General features: G+C 35.3%; 1 protein-coding gene across 6 annotated transcripts in view; it reads right to left on the minus strand.

The window, feature by feature from the left end:
- PDHX (pyruvate dehydrogenase complex component X) overlaps nucleotides 1-24,437 on the minus strand; it is a 198,075-nt gene that overhangs the window by 152,987 nt on the left and 20,651 nt on the right. For 5 of the 6 annotated variants that reach the window (XR_008658385.2, XM_055281937.2, XM_063640986.1 and 2 more), the window contains exons 3-7: nucleotides 19,431-19,531; nucleotides 12,639-12,838; nucleotides 9,729-9,827; nucleotides 3,520-3,694; nucleotides 47-194 (exon numbers count right to left, since the gene is read on the minus strand). Coding sequence is in view for 5 of the 6 variants with exons in the window: in XM_055281937.2 (XP_055137912.1) it covers nucleotides 47-194; nucleotides 3,520-3,694; nucleotides 9,729-9,827; nucleotides 12,639-12,838; nucleotides 19,431-19,531 (723 nt within the window). In the remaining variant the exon portion in view is untranslated. The remainder of the gene's footprint in view (nucleotides 1-46; nucleotides 195-3,519; nucleotides 3,695-9,728; nucleotides 9,828-12,638; nucleotides 12,839-19,430; nucleotides 19,532-24,437) is intronic. The other variant, XM_055281939.2, reaches the window with a different exon arrangement.

Consider the following 24,437-nt stretch of genomic DNA (forward strand, 5'->3'; position numbering starts at 1 on the left):
TTAAGTTAGCATGTGTTTGGTATTAAGTAAATTCAATTTTACTAACCTTTGACCAGATCTTGCCTAACTTTTAAAACAGCTCCAAGGTCACAGTCAGCAGTAGCATATGCATGAGGAACAGTACTTTTAGATTCAGTTAATCTCTTGGCAATAACTCTTCGAATATTGCTGGCAGGGATTTCAGTGAATGTGCCCTGCAAAAAGATAGCAACCTGTCCGTTAAACCACAAGTGGAATAAAAAATAAAACAAAAAACAAGCAACTTTATAAATGAAATTCATTCTCAATGACCTAACTTATTAAAGATTAATGCAAGAAAAGCACTATTAAAATTCTTAGTATAAGGGAAGAATATAAAAAAATCTGAGACGTTTTGGTTTTATAGCATATAACTACAGAAAAAAGTAATAAAATTCATGTTTCAATTGTGAATGGGATATCTTATGTTACTATGTTTAAGATGATAAAAAAGAAACCTACCAAATAATGAATAATTCCTCCACAGGTGTGTTTGTGTGTGTATATATATGTACACACACACATACCACACACACACAAGGGGCAATATATGTGTGTGTACATACATACGCAGAGAGAGAGGGGAGAGAGAAGACAGACACAGACATACACCATCTGTAAGCAGCTTTTGTTACAAATATCACTTAATAAAACTGAAATGGGCTGGGCACAGTGGCTGACACCTGTAATCTCAGGATTACTTTGGGAGGCTGAGGCAGGCTGATCACGAGGTCAAGAGTTCAAGACCAGCTTGGCCAACATGGTGAAACCCCATCTCTACTAAGAATACAAAAATGAGCTGAGTGTGGTGGCGCGCGCCTGTAATCCCAGCTACTCAGGAGGCTGAGGCAGGAGAATCACTTGAACCGGGGAGACAGAGGTTGCACTGAGCCAAGATCGTGCCACTGCACTCCAGCCTGGGTGACAGAGCAAGACTGTCTCAGAAAAAAGAAAGAAAGAAAGAAAGAAAGAAAAAACACCTGAAATAAAACAGCCAATAAATCAACAAACCAACTATTAATATATAGTTGCCCTTTGACTTATGATGGAGTGACACTCTGACAAACCCATCATAAGTTGAAAATATCATAAGTCAAAGTGCATTTAATACACCTAACATACTGAACATCACAGGTTAGCCTTAGCGTAGCCTACCATAAATGTGCTCAAAACATTTACATTAGTCTACAGTTGGGCAAAATCATCTGGCTACACAGTATACTGCAGAGTAGCAGTTGTTTGCCCTGATGATCACGTGGCTAACCTGGAGCTGTGGCTGGCCGCTACTGCCCAGCATTGCAAGGAAATACTGCACTGCTTTCTACCGAATGTGTATCACTTTTACACCATTGTAAAGTCAAAAAATTGTAAGTCGAACCATCTTTTCAAGTACACATGGAACATCCAAGACAGGCCATATTATAAATACAAAATAAATCTCAATAAATTTGAGAAGACTGTTTTAAAATGAAGTATGTCTCAAAGTGTATTCTCTAAACACAGTGGAGTTAAACTAGAAATCATGAAAGGTAACTGAAGGGTCTTCCAATATTTTGAAATTAAATTCACACTTATAAACAACTCATGGATCAAAGAAATCACAAGGGACATTAGAAGATTAGGGACCTTCTATACAGGCAATTCAATTATTTCTATTTGGATTTGTAATTTTTAAAAATAACATAAGTATCTTATTTCTTAGAGATTCATAATAGAAAGTATGAATGAGATAATAAAATATTCCTATAACTTCATTGTAGTTTTTCCATTCTGTTCCTTGGACCTCTCAAAAAAGCATGATAGATTTTAAATTATATCTAATTCCTTTCTCGTCCTTCACTCTATTTTGGGATTTCATTATAATCACTTCAAGATAATACAAAGCAAATGAAAGTGCGGCTGATTTCATTTTTACAAATATCATTAAGAAATTAAACACTTTATGTTAGCAAAGTACTTCGTCAAGTAGAATAAATGCTCTCTACATACTATAAGAATTTAAAAGTAAGGTTTACCTTCCTAATTTGAATAACTTTTTTTTTTTTTTTTTTGAGATAGGGTCTTCCTCTATTACCCAGGCTGGAGTGCAGTGGCACAAACATAGCTCACTACAGACTCAACCTCCCAGTCTCAAGTGATTCCCCAACCTCCGCCGCCTGAGTAGTTGGGACTACAGGCCCACTCTACCACATCCAGCTGATTTTAAAATTCTTTTGTAGAGATGAAGTCTTACTATGTTGCCTAGGCTGGTCTTTGAATGCCTGAGTGCAGGCAATCCTCCCACCTCAGCCTCCCAAAGTGCTAGGATTACAGGTGTAAGCCACCACACCCAGACTTGAATAACCTACTTTTAAAAGACATATGATTGAATTATACATATTTTATAGTCCATATACATTATATAGTCAAAGAGTGGACTATACACTCAATAAACATAGTATCTTGTCCAACTGCATGTCCTTAAAGAGTAGGTTACTCAAGTATGCAGTGTATTAATCATTAATGGATATTTAAAAATCTGTTTCCCATGAAAGTTGTACTGTTTTCAACTCTTTTAAAATATCATATGGTATATAGTTTTCCACTAGTACAGATTTACCTATTTATTTTGCTTTTTATTTTTTTAAGTGCCCATTCGATTTTAAATAAACGTGGTTATCCGACATTTCTTCTGATAGGAAGTAAATAACCTGAATAGGAAAGGCACAGAGAGGCAAAATGGAGGAATTTGAAAACAAAAAGGGGCTGTTATACTGCATGCATCTGAGAAGGAAAGAATGACTAGCTACATAGTTCTTCACAGTGAGATTATCAATTCCCTAGTTAAAAAGTAGAACATATCCACAAAAGGGAGCTAGTGTCAGCTACTAATTATTAGTATCACACTTAAGAAAAGACATGAAACACAAGATAGTAGAGAATATGTATGTTACTGAAGTTGTGGAACTTGTGGTAACTTTAAATTGAATTACAATTCTAATGTTTATTTGGAAGTTAACGTACAAATTTTGGTTTCTGATAGGAAATCTGTAAAACAAAGCATTTGCAGTGTTTTATCTTTATCACTTAGCTACTATTCAAACACATTAATAAAACTAATCTGTTTTAAATCTACTCTTAAAACACATAGTAACTGTTCTTATTTTCTCTCTCACTTAAATCTGAAAAATAAAAATCCAGGCCGGGTGTGGTGGTTCACACCTGTAATCCCAGCACTTTGGGAGGCGGGTGGATCACCTGAAGTCAGGAGTTTGAGACCAGCCTAGCCAAAATGGTGAAACCCCATCTCTGCTAAAAATACAAAAATTAGGTTGGCGTGGTGGTGCGCACCTATAATCCCAGCTACTCAGGAAGCTGAGGCAGGAGTATCACTTGAACCTGGGAGGCAGAGGCTGCAGTGAGCTGAGATTGCATCACTGCACTCCAGCCTGGGTGACAGTGCAAGACTCTGTCTCAAAAAAAAAAAGAAAAAGAAATAAAAATCCACTTAGAAAACACTACCACTGCATTGGGTTGTCCAGGAGTTGATACTGGTGGGATCACAGGCCGGGGATAAGATGGCCCAGCTGTGGCCTGTAGGGGCGACGGTGCTGCGGGAGTGGCTGCGGGGGCTGGAGTTGGTCTGGACTCAGTAATCTTGCCCGTCTGTTTCAACTGGACAAGTTTGAGAGCATCCCTGGAAATATGAGAAAAGTAGATAACCATAATTAGCAATAAGGAATATAACAGAACTTTCAGATAATGCAGGCGAATGTGGAGAAAAGATACAGAAATATACAGATATCAAGGTTATAATTAAAAACCAATCATTTGAGCTAGAAAATTAAATCCTGTCTCTTACCTGGTCTGCTGACCATTATTTGTCACGTTCTAATATTTGCATATTTTCAAAAGCCAAACAATTAAAATGTTATTAAAATTGGACATAAGTAGTGATTTTTAAAAAGGAAATTAGTCTTTTTTCTGTGCAGTGGATGTTATTTGGTAGATGAACAATTAATTAAACCACTCTCATCCTTTATACTCATGAAATAATATTCACATGGCATTCAAAAAGTGTCAACTTTATTGTAAATATGGCTTTCACCAGGATACTTCCTATATCATTGTTCACTTATTGTTTATTCATTGTTTATTATAGTGCAAATCAGCTTATTTATGACCAGGAAATCAAACCATTTTTAATTTTGCTAATATGCCATCAGTATAATCTAATCTAACAAATCTAACCCATGATTTCTTTTAGAATGAAAAATAACTAGTTATAGACTTGCCTTTGTATTACTCTGTAAAACAAAGGTATTTTTGTCTTGTAAGAGGATATAATTAGATTACTAAATATGCTAAGCCCTCAACTCACTATGCTAAGTTACAGTGGTATTAGGCAATATATTTTCTTAAAATAATTTTTAGAACATTTTAATATCCAATAAGTATTTTGGAAAGTATTTTTTTCAATTTAAGAAAAAGATTTGTTTTATATAATCTAAAAAGACTTCAGGGTGACACAAAATCTAAGGAAAAATTATTTCCCAGTTAATATTTTGGTATTATTTTTCAAAAAAATTGATGAAAGATAAAACCTAGCACCTGTTGAGCATATTTGAGAAGACCCCTTTACTTATGACAACATGGTAGGAAGAATTCTGAGATGGCCCCAATACTCCTGCCCCTGGTGTACACGCCCCATATAATCCCTCTTGACTGTATCTGACCTGTGAATATGATGGATGTCACTCCATTAGGTCCTGTTATGTGACAAAATTGGTGGCATTTTATAGATATATGAAGCTCCAAATCAGTTGCATTTGAGTTAACCAAAAGGCAAACTACCCTGGAGAGGGCAGATATATCAGATAATCTCTTAAAAGAAATTAGGCCTTCCTGGAAGAAGAGACTTGAAGTAAAGAGATGAAACTGCTGGCCCGGGAGAAGCAGACATGCAGGTTGTGAACCACCTATGGAGACCATGCACGGCAAGGCCCTGCACGTGGCCTCTGGGAGCTGTCAGTGATTCTTGGCTGAGAGCTAGAAAGAAAACAAGGGCCACAGTCCTATAGTCCCAAGGAACTGCATTCTGTCAACAACCACATGAGCTTGGAAGAGGACCCCAAGCTTCACATGAGTCCCCAGCCTTGGCCAACACTTTGATTTCAGCCTTGTGAGACCACGAGTTCAGAAGCTGGCCATGCTATGCCAGGACTTCTAACCTACTGAACTGTTAGAAAACAAACAGGTATTATTTTAAGCTGTTAAGTTTATTGTAACTTGTTATGCAATAATAGAATATCAACACAAGCAGGAACAGTCTAACTGGGGTGCAAAAATCTGTATCGTTAATGCCTGAATACATCTATTTAAAAAAAAAAGGTTGCTGACACTAAATTGACACATTTTTAGCATAACTATTACTTATTAGCATATTTAGCAATATGTAATATTTAGTTATGCTAAGTTATGCTAATAGTTATGCTAATATTACATATTTAGCATAACTATTACTGCTACTTTATTTTTTAAAAAGCAGTTTAGTTTTATCTCTGTAGTAATTAAGGTTCTTGGGTAGGTTAATCATAAAGAAGCAAGAAGAAAATTGCTTCTTCTTGCTCACAAAAACTTGTACTGCTGATTTTATTTTTTATTTTTTTATTTTTTAAACAGTCTCACTGTCACCCAGGCTGGAGTGCAGTGGTGCGATTTCAGCTCACTGCAACCACCGCCTCCTGGGTTCAAGAGATTCTCATGCCTCAGCCTCCCTAGTAGCTGAGATTACAGGTGTGCACCACCACGCCTGGCTAATTTTTATATTTTTAGTAGAGATGGGGTTTTACCATGTTGGCCAGACTGGTCTCGAACTCCTGGCCTCAAGTGATTCACCAGCCTTGGCCTCCCAAAGCACTGGGATTACAGGTGTGAGTCACTGCACCTGGCCTTTTTATTGCTGATTTTATACTTACATGCCTATGAAGTATAGATCTTAATTATTGTTTAGTAACAGCCAATGATTTAGTTTTTTGTGAGGCAGAAAATGGTTTTAATGATTTCTGCACATTAAATAAGCAGACTAAACTTGGAGCATTAGGTAGACATTAAAAGCTATAAAAATTAGGAGAAAAATACACCACACAAATTCATTCTGGCCACTGGCAGAAATAGGCAGATAGGCAGAGGATGCTCTGGAAGTTAACCCAGCTAGAACCTTATCTACTGGGTTCCCTGAGAGAGCAATCCATTTGGGTGTGACATGAATTTATTTTGAAAATATCACTAAAACACACTAGGCACTTGCCTGTCATACTTACCTGATTTTTGATGCCATGTGATGAATACAAATATTACTACAACTATGATTTAAGACACAGATGTACCAAAGACATTGGGGCTGCAGGCAAAGAACCTAAATGTGTTCTGCTTCTAATTGTGGCCTTGACACTGCTTTCTTAAAACAGTCACATGTACAAGCAAAGTCAAGTCTATATGCTTTGGTACAACATGTATTCTAAGCAATGCTTGTTTTAAGGCAAAATTAAAATAGCAGCCCTGATACCTAAGATTTTCTTCACAAATACAGTGGGCTGAAGGCATTTCCTTCAGCATTTGGAACTGATTTTTCTACTCACACTTTTAGTGGACATGGTATGGAGGATGTCCTCACCGTGTCAAGAATGTGGGTTGGCTGGGCACAGTGGCTCACGTCTGCATTCCCAGCACTTCGAGAGGCTGAGGTGGGAGGATCACCTGAGGCCAAGAGCTTGAGACCAGCCTGGGTAACCTAGTGAGAAACTGTCTCTACAAAACTGTTTTAAAAATTTAGCCAGGCATGGTGGCACACCTGTAGTCCCAACTATTTGGGAGGTTGAGGTGATAGGACCACTTCAGCCTAGGAGTTCAAAGCTGCAGTGAGCTAGGAATACACCATGGCACCCCAACCTGGGTGACAGAGTGAGAGCCTGTCTCTCTCTTAAAGAAAAAAAAAATTCAAAACATTAAAAAATAAAAAAGTGTGCTAACATATTTCGGGGACAGCTATGCCAAAACCTGCAATTTTTCAACCATAGCAGAAGATGACATTAGGCTAAAATTTTTTCCAAAGCTCACCTTAATGATAAACTTAAAATGCAGGCATTTTTAGCAGTATAGAAAAGCAAAAATCCTCAATAATATATGCTTTCAGGATCCATTTTTCACATGAAATCTTTTGTACTAGTTCTTATTTTGAAGACCAAAGGTTGATGCCTTTCTCGTGGAGAGTTAAGGAATAAAGGCAGGGAAGAGAAAAGGGTAACAGGGTAGAAAAGATGGCATTAATACTAAAAGCCTAACTCTTTAATACTGCTTCCTTATGGTATTCAGGAGATAATACCATTTTTTTCTTAAGAAATGTTTCATTAATATTATAACTTTCCACTCAGGTTTAAAAAAAAGATATTTGTCATCATATATGTATTAAGCACACATGGAAAGAGAAGGAACCTTTATTTCTTTATTTTACTGCTGTCACACTACTGAACACCACATTACCAAATTTAAGAGGCTTTTCTTAGATCCTACCATCCTTGACTTTTCCCACATTTCCCAGGTATCCTCCAACTCAAGGATTTTAACCTCTAGTTTCCCTATTGATGATCTCAATTACAACGACTGCTTTATTATCTACCAAATCTACCTCTCTAATCCCAAACTATCTCCTGAGATACATCTTCATCTCATTGATCCCAATACCTACATGGCTTCTAAGTCCTGACAATAAGCTTCAAACATTACTAACTCCACCAAAACAAATGCTTCTCAAATCCATTATTTCTATTTCTGGAGACAAAACTATCATCACCTAGACCAGATCCAAGTTCATTCCTTTACTTGTTGCTACTCTGGCCTACATGCCACATTTAATCTGCAAAGGCTTCTGGACTCTATCCTTACAATGTTGTCTATATCCGGAATCTCCCTTTTAGTTCTTCTAACCACATTCAAGTATTCATTATCTCTTACCTGGATTACTTTAGGAGCCTATTAATTTATCTCCTTATCTCATCTTTTTCTGCTCCAGTTTATCTTACACAAATTTGCAGAACTGATCCCCCTAAGGTGCAGCAATCATTATTTTACATTTCAACAAATCCTCAAAGATTAATGAATTAAATACAGACTCTTCTTCCTAATCCTCAGAATTATGAGCAAGGCAAATCTACTTTGTTATAAAAATAGTTGCTTTCTCCCATTTTTACAGAGAGTGCTACTAAGGCACAGACTGGTAGAGACTAACAAGATTAAGATACCAATAGTAGACACAAACCAGGATTGGTGTGGGGAAAAAACTGGGATTAACTGGCAACCAAGGTTCTTAATTTTAATTTTTTACAGCTAAGTGTAACTTTTAAGTCCTTTAACTAAAAATCCCATGGTCTGGGATGTTGCCTTTCAGTCAGCTCTCAGGACAGCTGATTTCCAACTCATGCAGTGTGGCACGAACTTCACGGTATGTGTGTGATAGAACCACATACATTCAGTTAACAAATTAGTAAGAGTGTAATACAGATAAATGAGGATATCTAAGAATTAAAGCTATATACTGCTTTCAATAAAATAAACACCCAACAGTAAGCCAATGCTTTCATGAAGAGTAAAACAACCCAGTGGAAAAAAGAAAACGTTGCCTGGCCCAACACTGCCTATTATAATTTAATAACCATTGCTCTCTCTCGACTTATAAAAATTTTGGCCAATATTATTTTTTATTTCCTATCAATATTAGATAAACATGGAATGAGTACATTGCTTTAAAACATAAACTTAATTTGAAACATTTACTATTACTGCCAATAAAAATGTAGCACATAACACTACTGAAATCTTACGTTAGTTCATAAGCCTATTTGATTAATCTCTGTCTACCCTACTAGACTAAGTTTCAACACAACAGGGGCCATCTGTTTTGAAAGACACAAACATTTAAACTAACGGAAAGACCAGTGTTGTGGAATAGAAAGACCCATCATGATAAAGATGTCAGTTCTCACAAAGTTAATTTAAAATGTGATACAATCCCATAAAAATACCCCTTACTCCTACCCATGGAGCTAGACGAATGGCTTAAAATTCATTTGGAAGAATAATAAAATAAGAATGAACTAAGAAAACTGATTTAAAAAAAGAGCAAAGCTATCGCTATCAGATTTTAAAGCATACAATAAAACATGTCTAATTAAAAGTGTGATACTAAAAAGTATGGTACTAACTCATGGACAGATGGATCAATGAAATAGAAAAGAAAATCTAAAAAGAGACCAAACTGTATATGGAAATTGCTTTATAACAGTACAAGTGAATAAAATTCAAAGAGATAATGAAAATAATTTTTTAAAAATATATTTCCTTGTTTTAGAAATGTAAATGTTATTGCATGATTTCATACATTTAATACTGTATAAAGTTTCACTGTTCTGCACTCTAATTTTCTGCATTTATTACCACTTCTAAGGATCTTGCTTAGTTACCAAATTAGAGCTGTTCTTCAGTAATGCTATAATTATTCAGAAAACAACTCTTGCATAAAATACAATTTACAATGATAAAAGCAATTAAAAGTACAAAAGAACAGTGTACCTCCTTTTAAATCTTAAGACTGAATAAGCTCTTTTTATTTTCTTTCAAAAAAACATGATCATAATAAATAATGGAATTGGTTATTACAAAAAGCTAACACATACTCTTTAGTGAATATCCCCCGAGGGCCAGTGGCTGTGCCCTGGCTAGCATCCAGTGAGTGTTTTTCCAGAATATTGCGGGCAGCTGGACTTAAACGGAACCTAAGAAAAAAATATGAAGGTTAATAGAACCAATTAACACACTTGATTCAAATAGATCTAAATGTCAACAGTTTCGCAAATAATTTTTAAAAATCTTATAATAAAGCTAAAATGACTCCCACAGATGGTCACAGTCAAATAATCGGTACCAATTTGGTTTATTTTATTCTTTAAACACTTTCGTAAAAATTTAGTTACTATTTCTAAATATGATTTTAATAAGAATATTCATTGGGGAAAGAGCTGCTATTTCAACTAATTACTTTCACATGGGTGCTCATCACAACTATCAATTGTTTCTTCATATATTTTGTTCTATTGTTTCTTCATATATTTTGTATTGTGGCAAATGATACCTAAAATTTATCATTTTAAGCATTTTTAGGTGTACAATTGAGTGGCATTTAGTACAATCACACTATTGCTGAACCATCACCACCATCTATCTCCAGAAATTTTCATCTTCCCAAATTGAAACTCTGTATCTATTAAACAGTAACTCTCCATTCCTCCCTCCTCCCAACCCCTGGTAACCATTCTCTTTGTCTGTCAGTTTGACTACTCTAGGTAACTCACATAAGTAGAATCATACAGTATTTGTCTTTTTATGACTGGCTTATTTTACTCAGCATAATATTCTCAAGGTTTATCCATGCAGCATTTATCAGAATTTCCTTCCTAAAAAGCTGAATCACATTTCATAGCATTTTGGATTTATGAGTTGTTTCTACCATTTTGCTACTGTGAATAACGTTGCTATGAACATAGATGTACAAATATCTCTTTCCAGTCTTTGCTTTCAGTTATTTTGCATATATATCTGGAAGTGGACCTATTAGATGATATGGTAATTTTAATTTTCTAAGAAACTGCCATACTGTTTTCCACAGTAGCTGCAGCATTTTACACTTCCACTAGGCAACAACAAGGGTTCCAAATTATCTATGTCCTTGCCAACACTTGTTACTTTCTGGGTCTGGTTTGGTTTTTGTTTGTTTGTTTTGATACCAGCCATCCTGAAGGGTATGAAGGGGTGTCTCACTGTGGTTTTGATTTTCATTTCCCTAATGGTTAGTGATGGTGAACATCTTTTTCATGTGCCTGCTGGCCATCTATGTATCTTCTTGGGAGAAATGCTATTAAAGTTCTTCACCTGTTTTTTAATTGGGTTGTTTTGCTGAGGTTGAATTGTATATACACACAATTATATATATTTATTATATATATAGGATACCTCAGATTACATGACTAATAGTATATCTCTTGTAAGCAAAGTAGTACACAAATGACTACACAGTCAGATAAAGAAAATAAGCCTGATTAGTACAGATTAAAACAGGCTGGGTCTAGAAATTAAAGCTAAGAAACAGAAACAACTGTGGAACTTGCTGCATCTCAGGGAAGTATTAAATAACTCTGATATGGGCCCAGTGTTATTAAATCTTTAGATTTTTCAAGAGAAACTGAAATTTTAGATTTTTATGTAAGATTAGTAACCAACCAACCAAAAAAATCTTTTTTCATTCACTGTGTGCCCAACAGTATGCAGAGTTCACAGGTCACTAAGTTTTTAACCTACACAGTGGGGCCTCAGATTCATGCGAGTCTCTGATGATGACTGATCTTAATTAGGGTATATACTATTATTATCTTTGCAAGGGCAGAAGACCATTAGTTAGAAAACATCAGTGAGACTGTCTTCCAATTTTTAGGGTAAATGAAAGAGGAGACAGTAAATGGGAGTCAAGGCAACAGAGTCAGAAACACTTTGCACTGAGAATTTAAAATCAGTATTTCAAAAGCAGGCCAGGCGCAGTGGCTCACGCCTGTAATCCCAGCACTCTGGGAGGCTGAGGCAGGCGGATCAGGAAGTCAGGAGTTCGAGACCAGCCTGGCCAACATGGAGAAACCCCGTCTCTACCAAAAATACAAAAAAATTAGCCAGGCATGGTGGCGCATGCCTACAATGCCAGCTACTCAGGAGGCTGAAGCAGGAAAATCGCTTGAACCCAGGAGACCGAGGTTGCGGTAAGCCGAGATTGCACCACTGCACTCCAGCCTGGGCAATGAGAACAAAACTCCGTCACCCACCTCCGCACGCCCCCTCCCCCTAAAAAAAGCACTGTGGATTCTTTTCTGACAATGATAAACTAAAGGAAAAAAATGTTTAAGAATGAAGAGGTCTACTTTATGAAGATCTTTTTCTCATAAAAAGTAATGTTGTATAATTATATAGAATACTAAATAAATGAAATGTTAGAATTTATAGAGTTCTTCTATTAAAGCAATGTAAAACTAAAGTGAAATGATGTGTATTATCTGTCTTGTTACAGAACAGACAAAATTGAGCTCTAGTCTGTGCCGGGAACTCATAATGCAGACTAGTTTGAAAACGAATGCATGTTAAAACATGAATTCTATTTTATATCAGATAGACATTCAAGCTTGGAATTCCTGTAACAGTAATTAGAACTCCATAAATGGGAACAGAGTATCAAGTTTGGTATACTGAATTCCATTTTAGACTTCTAAAACCTAATTTAACCTCAACATGGACACATACTGTTTGGTTTTCCATTGTGCAAGCAGGGCTTTTAGAGTACCTGGAACATAGCAGATATTCAATAACTATTTATTTACTGAATGAACAATGATGGTTAAAAAAAAACACACTCTAGCGTGTCTGAGTGTGCTGAGAACAGCAACTTCCTACGTGATGTACAACGATGTGCGAATATGATAATGATTACAATTCCATAAGAACTGCCATAACTATTTTTTTTACATCATCCTTTGAATAAGTATACTCACTGTAGTGTCCCGGGCATGTGTTCCTTCTTGACAGGGATGGAAATCTGTGGTTCTGGTGAGGGGCAAGGCTCTGAAGGTTTTGAAACTGGTGGTGGAGGACCTACGTCTTTGGGAATTTCAACATGTTTCCAATCTTCTCCTTCTTCTACTATCAAACCAATTAGTGAACCTAGCCGTATATTTTTACTTCCTTCTTCAACCTATATTTAAAAAAGAAGTAACTGTAGAGAAGTAAAACCCCATGACTGCATTAAGTAGTTTGTTCTTTTCTCGGGTAATTCTCCCCTTAAGACATCTTAATTTGAGCTAAAAGCTGCTTCCAAGACAGTTTGCCTCTGCCTTCCACCTGTCACCTTCTCCACTTTCTCCCACTTATGCCTTCCTTCACCATTCTCCTCTTCCCACTTGCTAATGCTACCTTTTGAAATAAAGGATAAATCTAGAATGTATACTCTTTCTGAGAGCCTTCAAATAAACATATAAGATCCATCATTATCATCTTCTTTTTGATGTCAATACAAATCCAAACAGGAGCCTGTGGCTACATATCTTAACCATTTGTCTTTACCAGACAGTTTCTATGCAATGGCTTCAGAATTCCAAAAGCTCAGAAGGGATTAACTCCCTTAACTTAGTCCAATCTACTAAAATTTACCTAATGCAAGAATCTTTTCAGTAAACTTAGTCTGAAAAGATGAACATACTTATGTATAGATAGAACTGGTTAACTATTCCGGTTAATGTTAAATATAGTCTACTTCTTTATATTTAATTATTTCCCTGTATGTCTATTTACAAAACCTGAAAAAAAATAAAACCTCATGACTTTTTTTATAACTATATCAGAAACACAGTGGTGTCTCAGTTAATAAAGCATTTTTTTCACAGATAATGCCAATTAAACAAATAAAATCAAAGATAATGTTTTTAAAAGTTAAGTATATTTTAAGCATTTCAGGAGCATTAATTTATAAAGAAAGGGTTAATTCTAATTTACTTACTAAAAAGAAGTCCCTAGAAAACCTTCAGGTAACAATATTTTATAAGTTCACTATTGGAAGAAAATGTCATTCCCTTAAAATCTTCTATTATTCCCTTTCAATTACTCTAAATAAGGTTCATTAGCTATATTTAATGAACAATAACATGATAGGCTGCAGGATGTCCACTAATACAGTAATGATAAGGAAAAGCATAACTTCTAGAATGAGTTTGACATTTCAGAGTAACACTAATTTCAATGCTTACTGGTATGTTCACTATCATTAATAAGGCATAAGTTATAAGGGGTTAGGAAGCTAAGTTTACTAATTACTGATGAGGAAGAAAAGCAGCAATGCTTTGATGAAGCAAAATACATACATACATATATATATATATATATATATGAAATTAGTATAGAAAGCTGAATAGGAATGTTTAATGAATTACAAGCCATGGAAGAATACTAAGAAATCCAAGAAAAATTTAGTTGCTTAGCTGTTTGCCACATACTAAAAAATTTTGCTTCTGCAGAGTTCATTTTCTTTACTATGTCAAAAAGATGAATTAAGATTATTATTAGACCAATATTTTTCTTCTAAAAGTGTTTAATTACCTGCTTGTGAATTGCTAACTCAAAAATCAAAGTAAAATGACTAATTTTCTTTAAAAATGTATACAAAAAAGCACTATTAAGTGACATGAAGTCCACTTGATGTTAATTCCTTTCAAAACTGAATCAGAAGTAGGATCAATATCCAAGTACAAAGAACATCAGTCAAACGTAAAGCATTAAAAAAAGTTTTGCTTTAAAAACATCAATAGATTTCTAAAATCTGAGTCGGACAACCACACTACATCTGAAACTGATACCTCACCTTCTGTTTCATTTACTGTAAATCATATAAATGATTCCATATATACTCTACCAACATAACATTGACACCTTCACAAGTAGGCAATAAACAGCATTTATCATCATTTCAATTTTTACCATTATCTAAGTATCAAATAAAATTTATTTTTAACTATTCACATTTTTTTCTATTTAAAAAAGTGACACCGTGAAGCATGAAACCCAAATACAATGGACAAGGACAAGTGATATACTACCATACAACTTGAATATATAACAGAAGATAAAATACAGTTGATTATAATTCCATTTAAAGTCACTAAAATCTCTATATGAATTTAAGATAATTTCCTCAACCTTTTCTATTCCTTTGGTGCAGAGATCTTTCAGAGGTGTGCTAATTTCCTGTAAGCATTCGCTTACATTGTAGTAGGCAAATACTCAAAACTGGTGCAGACTTAGTATAGATAAGTAAATAATACTCTTTGCAAAACTGTTTAGAAACCAAGCAGGCCTCTGTTCTGTTCCCTTTCCTCTCTGAGCTACCTCCATGGATACACTCTGCTCTACCAAAGCATCTGGAGCTAAGGACACCTCAAATGCCAGAGTTTTCTTATGCACTCAGCTTACTTGACAAAGCCCTCTCTTACTCTGGTGCCAACGATTTCTTAATATTAAATGTAGGGTTTTTACACATCGCTCTATCAACTTAGAGCTCATCAATACTGAAATATTGAATGTTGAGTCTATCATTTCAAATATTAGCCTTCCCTCCCAGTTGTGTACAGACTTCCTGAGTTTCAACACTGGCTCCACCACTTACTAGTTACGTGACCTTAGTAAAGTTTCCTTATCTCACCATGCTTGTTTTCTGAGCTGTAATATGCAAATAGCAGTAGCTATTTCACATTGTTGTTATGAGGAATAAATGAGTTATATGTAAGGCCCTTAGAATAGTGTCTGATAGCTAGTAACTTGTTTTCATTTTCATTGTTAAAGGCATTATTATTGTTGTTGTTATTGCTGTGGTGTTTTCCTTCAAATTATGGATTTTTTAAAACAATACATTCAACATGGATCAAGATTAGACTACAGGAGACTGTCCTCTTGGTATGGGTTAGAAATTCATGCCTAAAGGCTTAGCATGTGGCTGGCAGCACTAAACGACAAACATCAACATATGCAATAATGGGTAGTAAGGTCCGTGACAAACTATTTCTTCGTAATTCTCAGACAGAGGCTGAATTCTATCCCTCAAGCCCAGGTCACTAGTGTGAGGCTTCTGTACCAGAGACATTCTCACATCTTAACCAATCAATCACCTGCAAATGTGCTACAAACAGCTCACCTAATCTCATCTGTGTACACAGGGATATGAGATGCAAAACATTTACAGCAGTATGTCCAACAGAGAAATTGAGGGGGCTCATTCCATTAAAGGCGCAAGTAAATATTGTCTGTTTTAATTCTGATATTAAAATCAGTATATTAAGTAATTATTTAAGTACTTTTATTCTTTAAAATAGAGCAGTTGGAAAGCTACCGAGTGACTACTGACACAGCATATGCAGCAGTTGGTGGAGATGACCTGAGTCACATGACTGACTTATCTGGTTCATCACTATGATTTTCCATCATGGTGTGAACCATCAGACAACTTTGAACTGTTTTTATTCTTCAATGTATACTGTTTATCTTATATGAACAATGAACTTTGGTTTATAAGGAAGTACGTAAGAAATACTGAAAATGAAAACAAATCAATGATAAGCTAAAATACAGAGGGGAAGAAGAAACATTCATTAAGCCCTTGAGTAACAGTTGTCTGGCTTTCAAGTGCCAGGCACTGTTCTAGCACAGCATTAACTCACTTAATCCTAACAACCTTCTGAGGTAAATACTATCATTATTCCCATTTATAGATGAGAAAATTAAGGCACAAAGAGGTTATGTAACTTGCTCAAGATCACAAGACGAGTATGTAGCAGAGGCAGGATTTAAATGTAGTCTGACATCAGAGATGGTATCCAATATAATCGCTACCAAATCAATAATTTATCAAATCTGTAAATTATATCCAACTGATCAAAATTATCATGCAGCACCTCAAGATGGTGCCAGTATTTTAAAAAAAGCAAGTTTAAAAGGTATAAAGTGGATGTAACAATTTAGCTTTTGATTCATGGGGAACATAAACTATCTTTCCTCACAACGTGTCATAACTATTTCAATATGAAAAAATGAGAGTTGAGAATATCTTCCATTTAATAGAATCTGCTCTGAGCTCTGAGAGGCTACTTTCTCAATTAAAAATATCACGGTCTAGACAGAAGAATCATTTGAAGGCTCTACAACTTCAAATTTCAACCATAAACTTTCAAACCATTAAAAGGCAACTTTGAATGGGATTGCGGGCAACTTAATGAAAAAATAAGGGTGGGGAAGGGGAATCTAACGAATACAGTAATATTTAAAAATGTATTCTTTAGAAAAATACCAATGACAGTATTTGAGTGAGATAAAGTGAAGAAACCAACTGAAGAAAGTGAATAGTGCCGAGAATAATTATTCTGCTAATTTTAGTATTCAGATGATTAAAAAAACGTTTTTTTAAAATTTGCTTTAATATCCATGGATGTTATTTTTTAGAAAAAAATTCTACTTTTGAAAATTGTTTTGAATAATGGTCTATCAATAAAAATCTATCAATAAATATATTGCTAGTCAATAAATACATTGCAAACATTACATAAATGTAAATAATTTTGACATCTTATACCCTTTTCATCCTCACAAATATCCTTACTGGTGTGCCAAATTACATAGCAACCCCAAATACAGTGGAAGCCAAATTACAGAACCTCTAATAAACCCTCCAAATATGTCATCCTAAGATTCTACTTTATTAATTTATCATTTAAAACAGCTGCTGTTCAATTTGCTAAATACTAACTTTAAGAATAAGCTGATGAACTCATCTTTAAGCGTATAATAACTGAAGTATTTTTGTATGAAAATTTACTAGTTTTGACAGGGCATGGTGGCTCACGCCTATAATCCCAGCACTTTGGGAGGCCAAGGCAGGCAGATTACTTGAGTCAGGAGTTCAAGACCAGCCTGACCAACATGGAGAAACCCGTCTCTACTAAAAATACAAAATTAGCCGAGTGTGGTGGCACATGCCTGTAATCTCAGCTACTTGGGAGGCTGAGGCAGGAGAATCATTTGAACCCAGGAGGCGGAGGTTGTGGTGAGCCAAGATCGTGTCCAGCCTGGGCAACAAGAGAGAAACTCCATCTCAAAAAAACACAAAAACAAAAACAAACAAAAAAAAAACAAAAGAAAAAAAGATTTACTAGTTTGTCCCTGATAAAATTGCAACATCTTGTTGTGAATGACTCCCAAATATTATCCAAAAAGCATGTGGAATAATAATAAAGCCACAAAGGCCTAAAATATACAGTCTTTTCTTTGGCAAGAAAATAGCTGTGCCACCAAAGCCACTATCAACTATATGTACTCCCACTCCCAACCTTTTTCAGGGCATAGGGGCCAGATGAATTGGCACTGCTGACCCACTGACATGGTTAGCAATTTGAAATGTATTACTAAGCAGCTAAGTGGAAAAATGCTATCAATTCTGGAAGATTTCCACAGCCAAACAATCCAGAATTGGGGCCAAGAACACAGTTTGCCAAAAGCACACATAATAAAATGTAGCTGGGTTTATTACATGGTAATTCAAGCAATCTGTTTCAATATGCTGCATAAATCAGTCAAGAAAACTATTTTTGGTATGAATATTTATATTTTCCTAGTTACAAATGTACAGAAATTTTAGCCTTTGATTCATATTCCTACAAGGAAGTTAACTGTATTATCAACATGTTTCAACCTGGAATGTTATATCTAGTATCTAACATGAGAGACGACAAGCAAAGGAGTTTGACATATTAGAAGTTAAAAATACAACATAAGTGGCTAAAAAAAAAAGGAAAAGAGGATTTTCTAGAAAGAAAAACAAATAAAAAATTGTCTCTAGATTTGCACCTAGTTAGAGTATAGCATTCGAAGTATAGTCTTTGAATAGAATATAAAAATGAAGGTGTTATATCTATGCTCAAAGCTGAGGTAAGCTGGTGGCTCAGAACTAAAAACACATCCACAAGGGACTGCTAATAGACATGCAGCTCATTTGTACAAATCAAACTCCAGAGGCATAAATGGATACTTATTATCTAGTTGCAACCAAACAATACAAATTATTAGGCAAACATACAGACTGACTTGGGGACTAATGGTCACCAAGAGCTGAGGAAACAATTGTAATAATGGGAAAAGTAACATTTATTGAGTAATTGGGTAACAGGTCTTGAGATGAGCATATATGTACTCTCTCAATCTTCCCTACTGTCCTATGAGGTAGGTATTATTATCATCTCCACTTTAACATGAAGAAAAAGGCACAGGGGTTGAAGAATTTGCTAATCATTACATAACTAATAACTGGCAGAACTTTTTAGATATAATGTGAATCAGTCAGCGGGGTGATACCAGAGTCCACAGTCTTAGATGCTCCACCATACTACCTAGTAAAGGTTCTAGAAGTTAAGAAACAAACATGCTGGTTGGCTCAATCAGGGAATATACCACACAATGCTAAACAGTCATGTTTCTACCATATGTAGCTCTACGCATTTTATTTCACTTACTTTTCACGTAAGCTCTAATATTCCATTATAAAAATAACACACATTACAGAAAATTTAGAAAATACAGAAAAATAGGCTATTAGACCTTAACTCTAAAACATTTTAAACACTTGAACTAAAAATGTATTATGTAGTAGACAATACACATTAAAAATAAGGAGGCAAAAATAAAAGGTAATTTTACTACAATGAACTTTCCACTCAAGAAATCTTCATTCTGTTGAAGACAAAATAAAAACTTACCACGATTTTGGCCAAGATTCCATCATCGCTTGCATCTAAGGTAACCACAGCTTTGTCAGTCTCAATTTCACATAATGCATCTCCAGCACTCACTGCTTCACCTACAAAACAAGACTGGGTTTGTTTTGTTTTTTTAAAATATAAATATTACTATGTATATATGTACATATGAATAAAACATAAATAAATACCAAAATATTCCATAGCTATTTCTGGGTTGTGGAAATACAAGTAATGTAATTCTCATTATGTGTGGGTGTTTGTGTGTGTGTGTATGTGTATGCTTTGCTGTAATTTCCAAAAGCTCTATAATGGACATAAATTATACTTGTGATAATAAAAAAGCTATTACAAAGATTACTAAGCATGTAAAAATGAATCAACCTTGAAGACAACAGCAACAAATGTGTATTCACTTCTGAACAAATCAATTCCACAATCCATATCCCCCTTACTTTTTCAAACATTTTGACTATATTCCCTGAAGAAAAGTTTTACAATTAACAGTACTTTTGGGTTCACATCTTAGGGCAAGTTCAAAAAACCTGTTGGCAGCACACAGTATAAATGAATAAAGCATATAAAGCATAAAAAGAGAAAATCAAAGACACAACTGAAGTCAAATACAGATCACTTCTCTGCAACAGAAAATATTTGGAAACTCAAAAATACAGAGGAAGACCTGAAGTTCCAGGCTTACTAGCTTCTGGATCTAGGAGCAGGTTTGGAGTAAACAGGGGGAAAGAGGTACAACAGTTTCCTTTGGGGATTAAAGGGAACTAAAAGTAGTCTGTTGGATATAGGGGACTCAAATCAGATTCACTATATGAAGCTAGGGCTAAGTCAGGGTTCTTCTACTCATAACGTGAGGCTGATAAAATGCACAATCAAAACCTGTTGACTGAGACTATGATTTTAATCAGCAACCATTGGTCTAGGAAGGTGGGGACCAGAATACTGCCTCAATACCAGGAACAAAGTCAAGCCACCCTCTCGCTCCAGGGCTGTATCTGCCAATATCCCCAATATCAATTGCAAAATTCCTTGGATGGTGGCAAGGATCAAGGGGGTACTGTGCAGGAGGGAAGACATTAAAACATAAACTTTCCACTTAAAAGTAAATTGCAAAAGAAAGTTCTGAGACACATGAAGAAATCAAATGCTAAGAAAGCAAGCCACAAAATCAATAATTGTAACAAAAATTCTTTTCAGAAGCAATTTATTTAGTGCAATCTGTCAAAGATTGTAAAATAAGTACTTGAGGATATCCAAAAACATAAGTGAAAGTAAAAGAGCCATCACAAGAACAAGAAATTAAAAAAAAATAGTATCAGGTAGAAATAAAAAAACTAATTAGAAATCTTAAAAATGAAAAATTAATTGAAATAAAAAGAAACAACAGAATATATTCTAGACAGGGAATAGTGAAGGTATGAATTAGTAAATTGAAAGGTAGCACTAATGAACTACCCAGAATTTCATACAGGCAGACAAAAAGATACAAACATTAAAAACAAAAAACTAAACAAAACGAAAAAACAGAAAAGAGCAGTTAAGTGACAAAGACTGAGGCTGCAATGTTTACTAATGGAGTTCAGAGGGAAGATACTGGAGGCACTGGTGGAGAAGCACGCTTTAATGTGAAGCACGCTTCTACCTACAGAAGAATGGGAATAAAGAGGATAGCCTTTTTTCTTTTTTAAAAAACTATACCTATATCTATTCACATAACACAGACATATATGTTAGCTAGATGAGAATGCCAAGGGAGAGGGGAGAAGAGAAAAGCAGGAGGAGAGAGAGGGAAAAAAAGGAGAGGACAAAAGAGAGGGAGGTGGGGAAAAGAAACACAGAAAACTTTACTAATAAATCACAGGAAAGTTTTGAAAACATAGTAATATCACATATGGAAGCATTACCCCTAACTCATCACAAAACCAAAGTTCTATCTTTCAGTAATCAAAGATCATGTAAATGCCAAAAGAAAACTCTGAGAGCAAATAATGAGCCATGAATATTCCAAATCTACTGAGTTTCAGCTGTGATCAAAAATTTAGTGCTATAACTTAGAAAGACTCCTTGGCAGAATAGTTACAAGGAACCTCTCCTAATTCAAATGTGAGTTTGATTCCAAGCTCTGACAGTTACTAGTGATCTTGACCAAGTTACTTAATCTCTCTGACTCTCAGGAAAATTTTAAATGTATAGATAGGTATTTTTTAAGTCATGGGGCTGGAAGTGTTAATGCTTCACACACATCTTTATGTAACACTTTACAACATTTCTAGGTAAAAATAAAATGTTAGCTATACAACCATTTAGAATCAAGACACATTTATTCCATGTTCTGTCATGTCTACCCGAATCAAGATACGTTTTTTTTCCATATTCTGTCATTTCTACCAGAATCAAGACATATTTATTCCATATTCTGTCATTTCTACCAGATCATTCAACAAACATTAATGTATAAGGCACTGTACTAAGCACTGGGTATGAAAACAACAAAAAGAGAAGGTTCTGCCCACAAAGAGTTTAAAGGGGAGAAGAGTGGAAAAGACTGAGCAGCTAGGATAGAGGGTCCTGGACAGCGTGAGATGACAGATGGCTTCTCAGCTGTCAGGTTCATAGCTGACTGATTGAAGAAAGAGATGGCGGCCCTGGAGTGTTCCTGCACCATCTTCTCGTGGTCCGTGTCAGTGGCAGAAGTGGAGCGGGCCCGGAGCAAGAGTGCGGGCCCCAGGACGGGCCAGAGCAGAGGCCCGCCCGGGGGCCGCTCCCCAGCACCGAGGCCAACATCATCGTCCTGTTCCTTTGTCCGATGGGCAGCTGCCAGAGCTGAGGACTGAAGTATACGGAGGCTTCCCTTTCTCTTTTTAAATTCTAGATATTAAGCATAGCCTTGGTCAAACACAGTTAATGGTGATGTTTATTTTATTAATGGAATAAGTCCTGAGGCTTTCACAAAATAATTTTGTTCTGCCAAAAATTAAGAATAAAAGTCTTTATGTAAAAGATGTGTGTGGTGGTGGTGGTGGAAGAGAGCTAGTTTTTATCTGTAAGATCAAGTTATCAGATCAACATGAACATTAAAGAAAAATTCCTCTTCTTAGCGCTATATTGAACCATAATGACAACAATAATCAGAGACAAAAATAATTCAATTGTTGACTCTACAAGTATTTACTAGCTGCCCCATGTGAATGACACTGTGTGCGACACTATGATAAAAATAGTAATAAAATAAGACAGACCTGCTTCAAGAAGTTCCTAATCTGACTGAAGAACAGTACAACAAGCAGGCAATGACAATCCCATCCAATTAGTACCTACAGAAGAATGGGAATAAAGAGGAGGGACCCCTAGTCAGTGTTTGTCATCCCTTTTCACTTCACACACACACAAAGAAGGATAATATTTGCATGGCCAAAGACCTGAGGCAACCTGGTTGCTAGGCCAGTTGAGGTCCTGCCCTATGGGGTGAAGGCATGAGTAGTAGTTTGAGAAGGGCCCTGTTAGACAAGGTCAACCGCTCACACATCCCTCTGGCTTCTTACATTAAGTCTAGTAGCTACTGTATTCGACAGCTTAACACAGATCATTTCCATCACCACAGAAACTTCTACTGAATAAAACTATAATCTATAATTCCATTCACTAATTTAAAAATTCTGATATAATACAAAGATTAAGCAATAAATGTAAAAAGGCATAATGATGGAATATAATTTAGTAACAAAACGAATGAACCGCTGATAAATGCTACAACATGGATGAAACTTAATCATGCTAAATCTGAAAAAATCTAGTCACAAAAGACCAAATATTACATGCTTCTATTTATATGAAACGTAGACAAAAGGCAAAACTTTAGAGACAAAAAACAGATCCAGATTGTCTAAGGATAGAGATGGGAGAAAAAAATGACTGCAGTCAGGCAGCAGGGATCTTTTTTGGGGTGACAGAAATGTGTTCTAAAACTGGATTGTGGTGATGGCTGCACAACTCTATATATTTACTAAAAATCATTGAATACTTAAAATAGGTAAATGTTATGGTATGTAAATTATACCTCAATAAAGCTGTGAAAACCATAGTACACCAAAAAAAGGAAGCTATTTGTGAAATGGACTTTTCAAAATTTTCCATTTTAGCAAACATATACATATTCCCAGAAATAATAGAACCAAAGCGTCTTCTACAGTAGAATCCAGAGACCCATATAACTCTCTAGTGGCATCTAGTGATACAGGATAAGGCTTTCTTCAAAATGGTTTTATTTCTGAATTTTACACAGTAACAGTATATTAGACAAAAACTATTTGAAATACAAAAAAATCCCTTGTCTCATGACATAAGGAATACCGCAGCAACAAACACTACTGTTAAGCATGCTTACTATGTACATTATAGGCACTGTGTGTGTGGCTAAGTGTTTGATGGAATTATCTCAGCCTGGTTTTGTTCCATAGTGCTTCATGGCAGAGCAGAAAAATCTCAAATATTCTGAGAAAAAAAAACAAGGTTTTTCATAACCTCAAATATTCTCTTACAAAAGGAGAACAAGAATTTTTTTCCTTTTTGTTATTTTAACAGATTTGACAGTTCAGTTGATGAAAAAATAAACTAGATGCAGTTTAAACTGAAAATATCTGAAGCACATGCCCCCTCCAAATAAAAAACTTGTAATAAAAATGCCGAATGATAGCTCAATTGACCTTTCAAAAGATTTTGAAATTGTGGGTGTTACCTAGCACTTTCGGAGTGTCTTCTGTACTAATTTTATGATGTAAATGTTTTCGTCAATCCTCAGCCTGAAATGAAGTACTCTAATAGTCACTATAAAACATTTTCTTAGACTCATGAGTTCAACAAAGATGGAAATAATTTATACGCCATAATACTGCATATTTCAGTTACTTAAAAAAAGAAAATAAAAATGAGTCATCATAGAATTATAAATCCAGGATATTCCGTACCTTAGATTTCATCTAGTTCAACTCACTC

Source organism: Symphalangus syndactylus, chromosome 6 (assembly GCF_028878055.3).
Source record: "Symphalangus syndactylus isolate Jambi chromosome 6, NHGRI_mSymSyn1-v2.1_pri, whole genome shotgun sequence".
NCBI classification, from domain to species: domain Eukaryota; kingdom Metazoa; phylum Chordata; class Mammalia; order Primates; family Hylobatidae; genus Symphalangus; species Symphalangus syndactylus.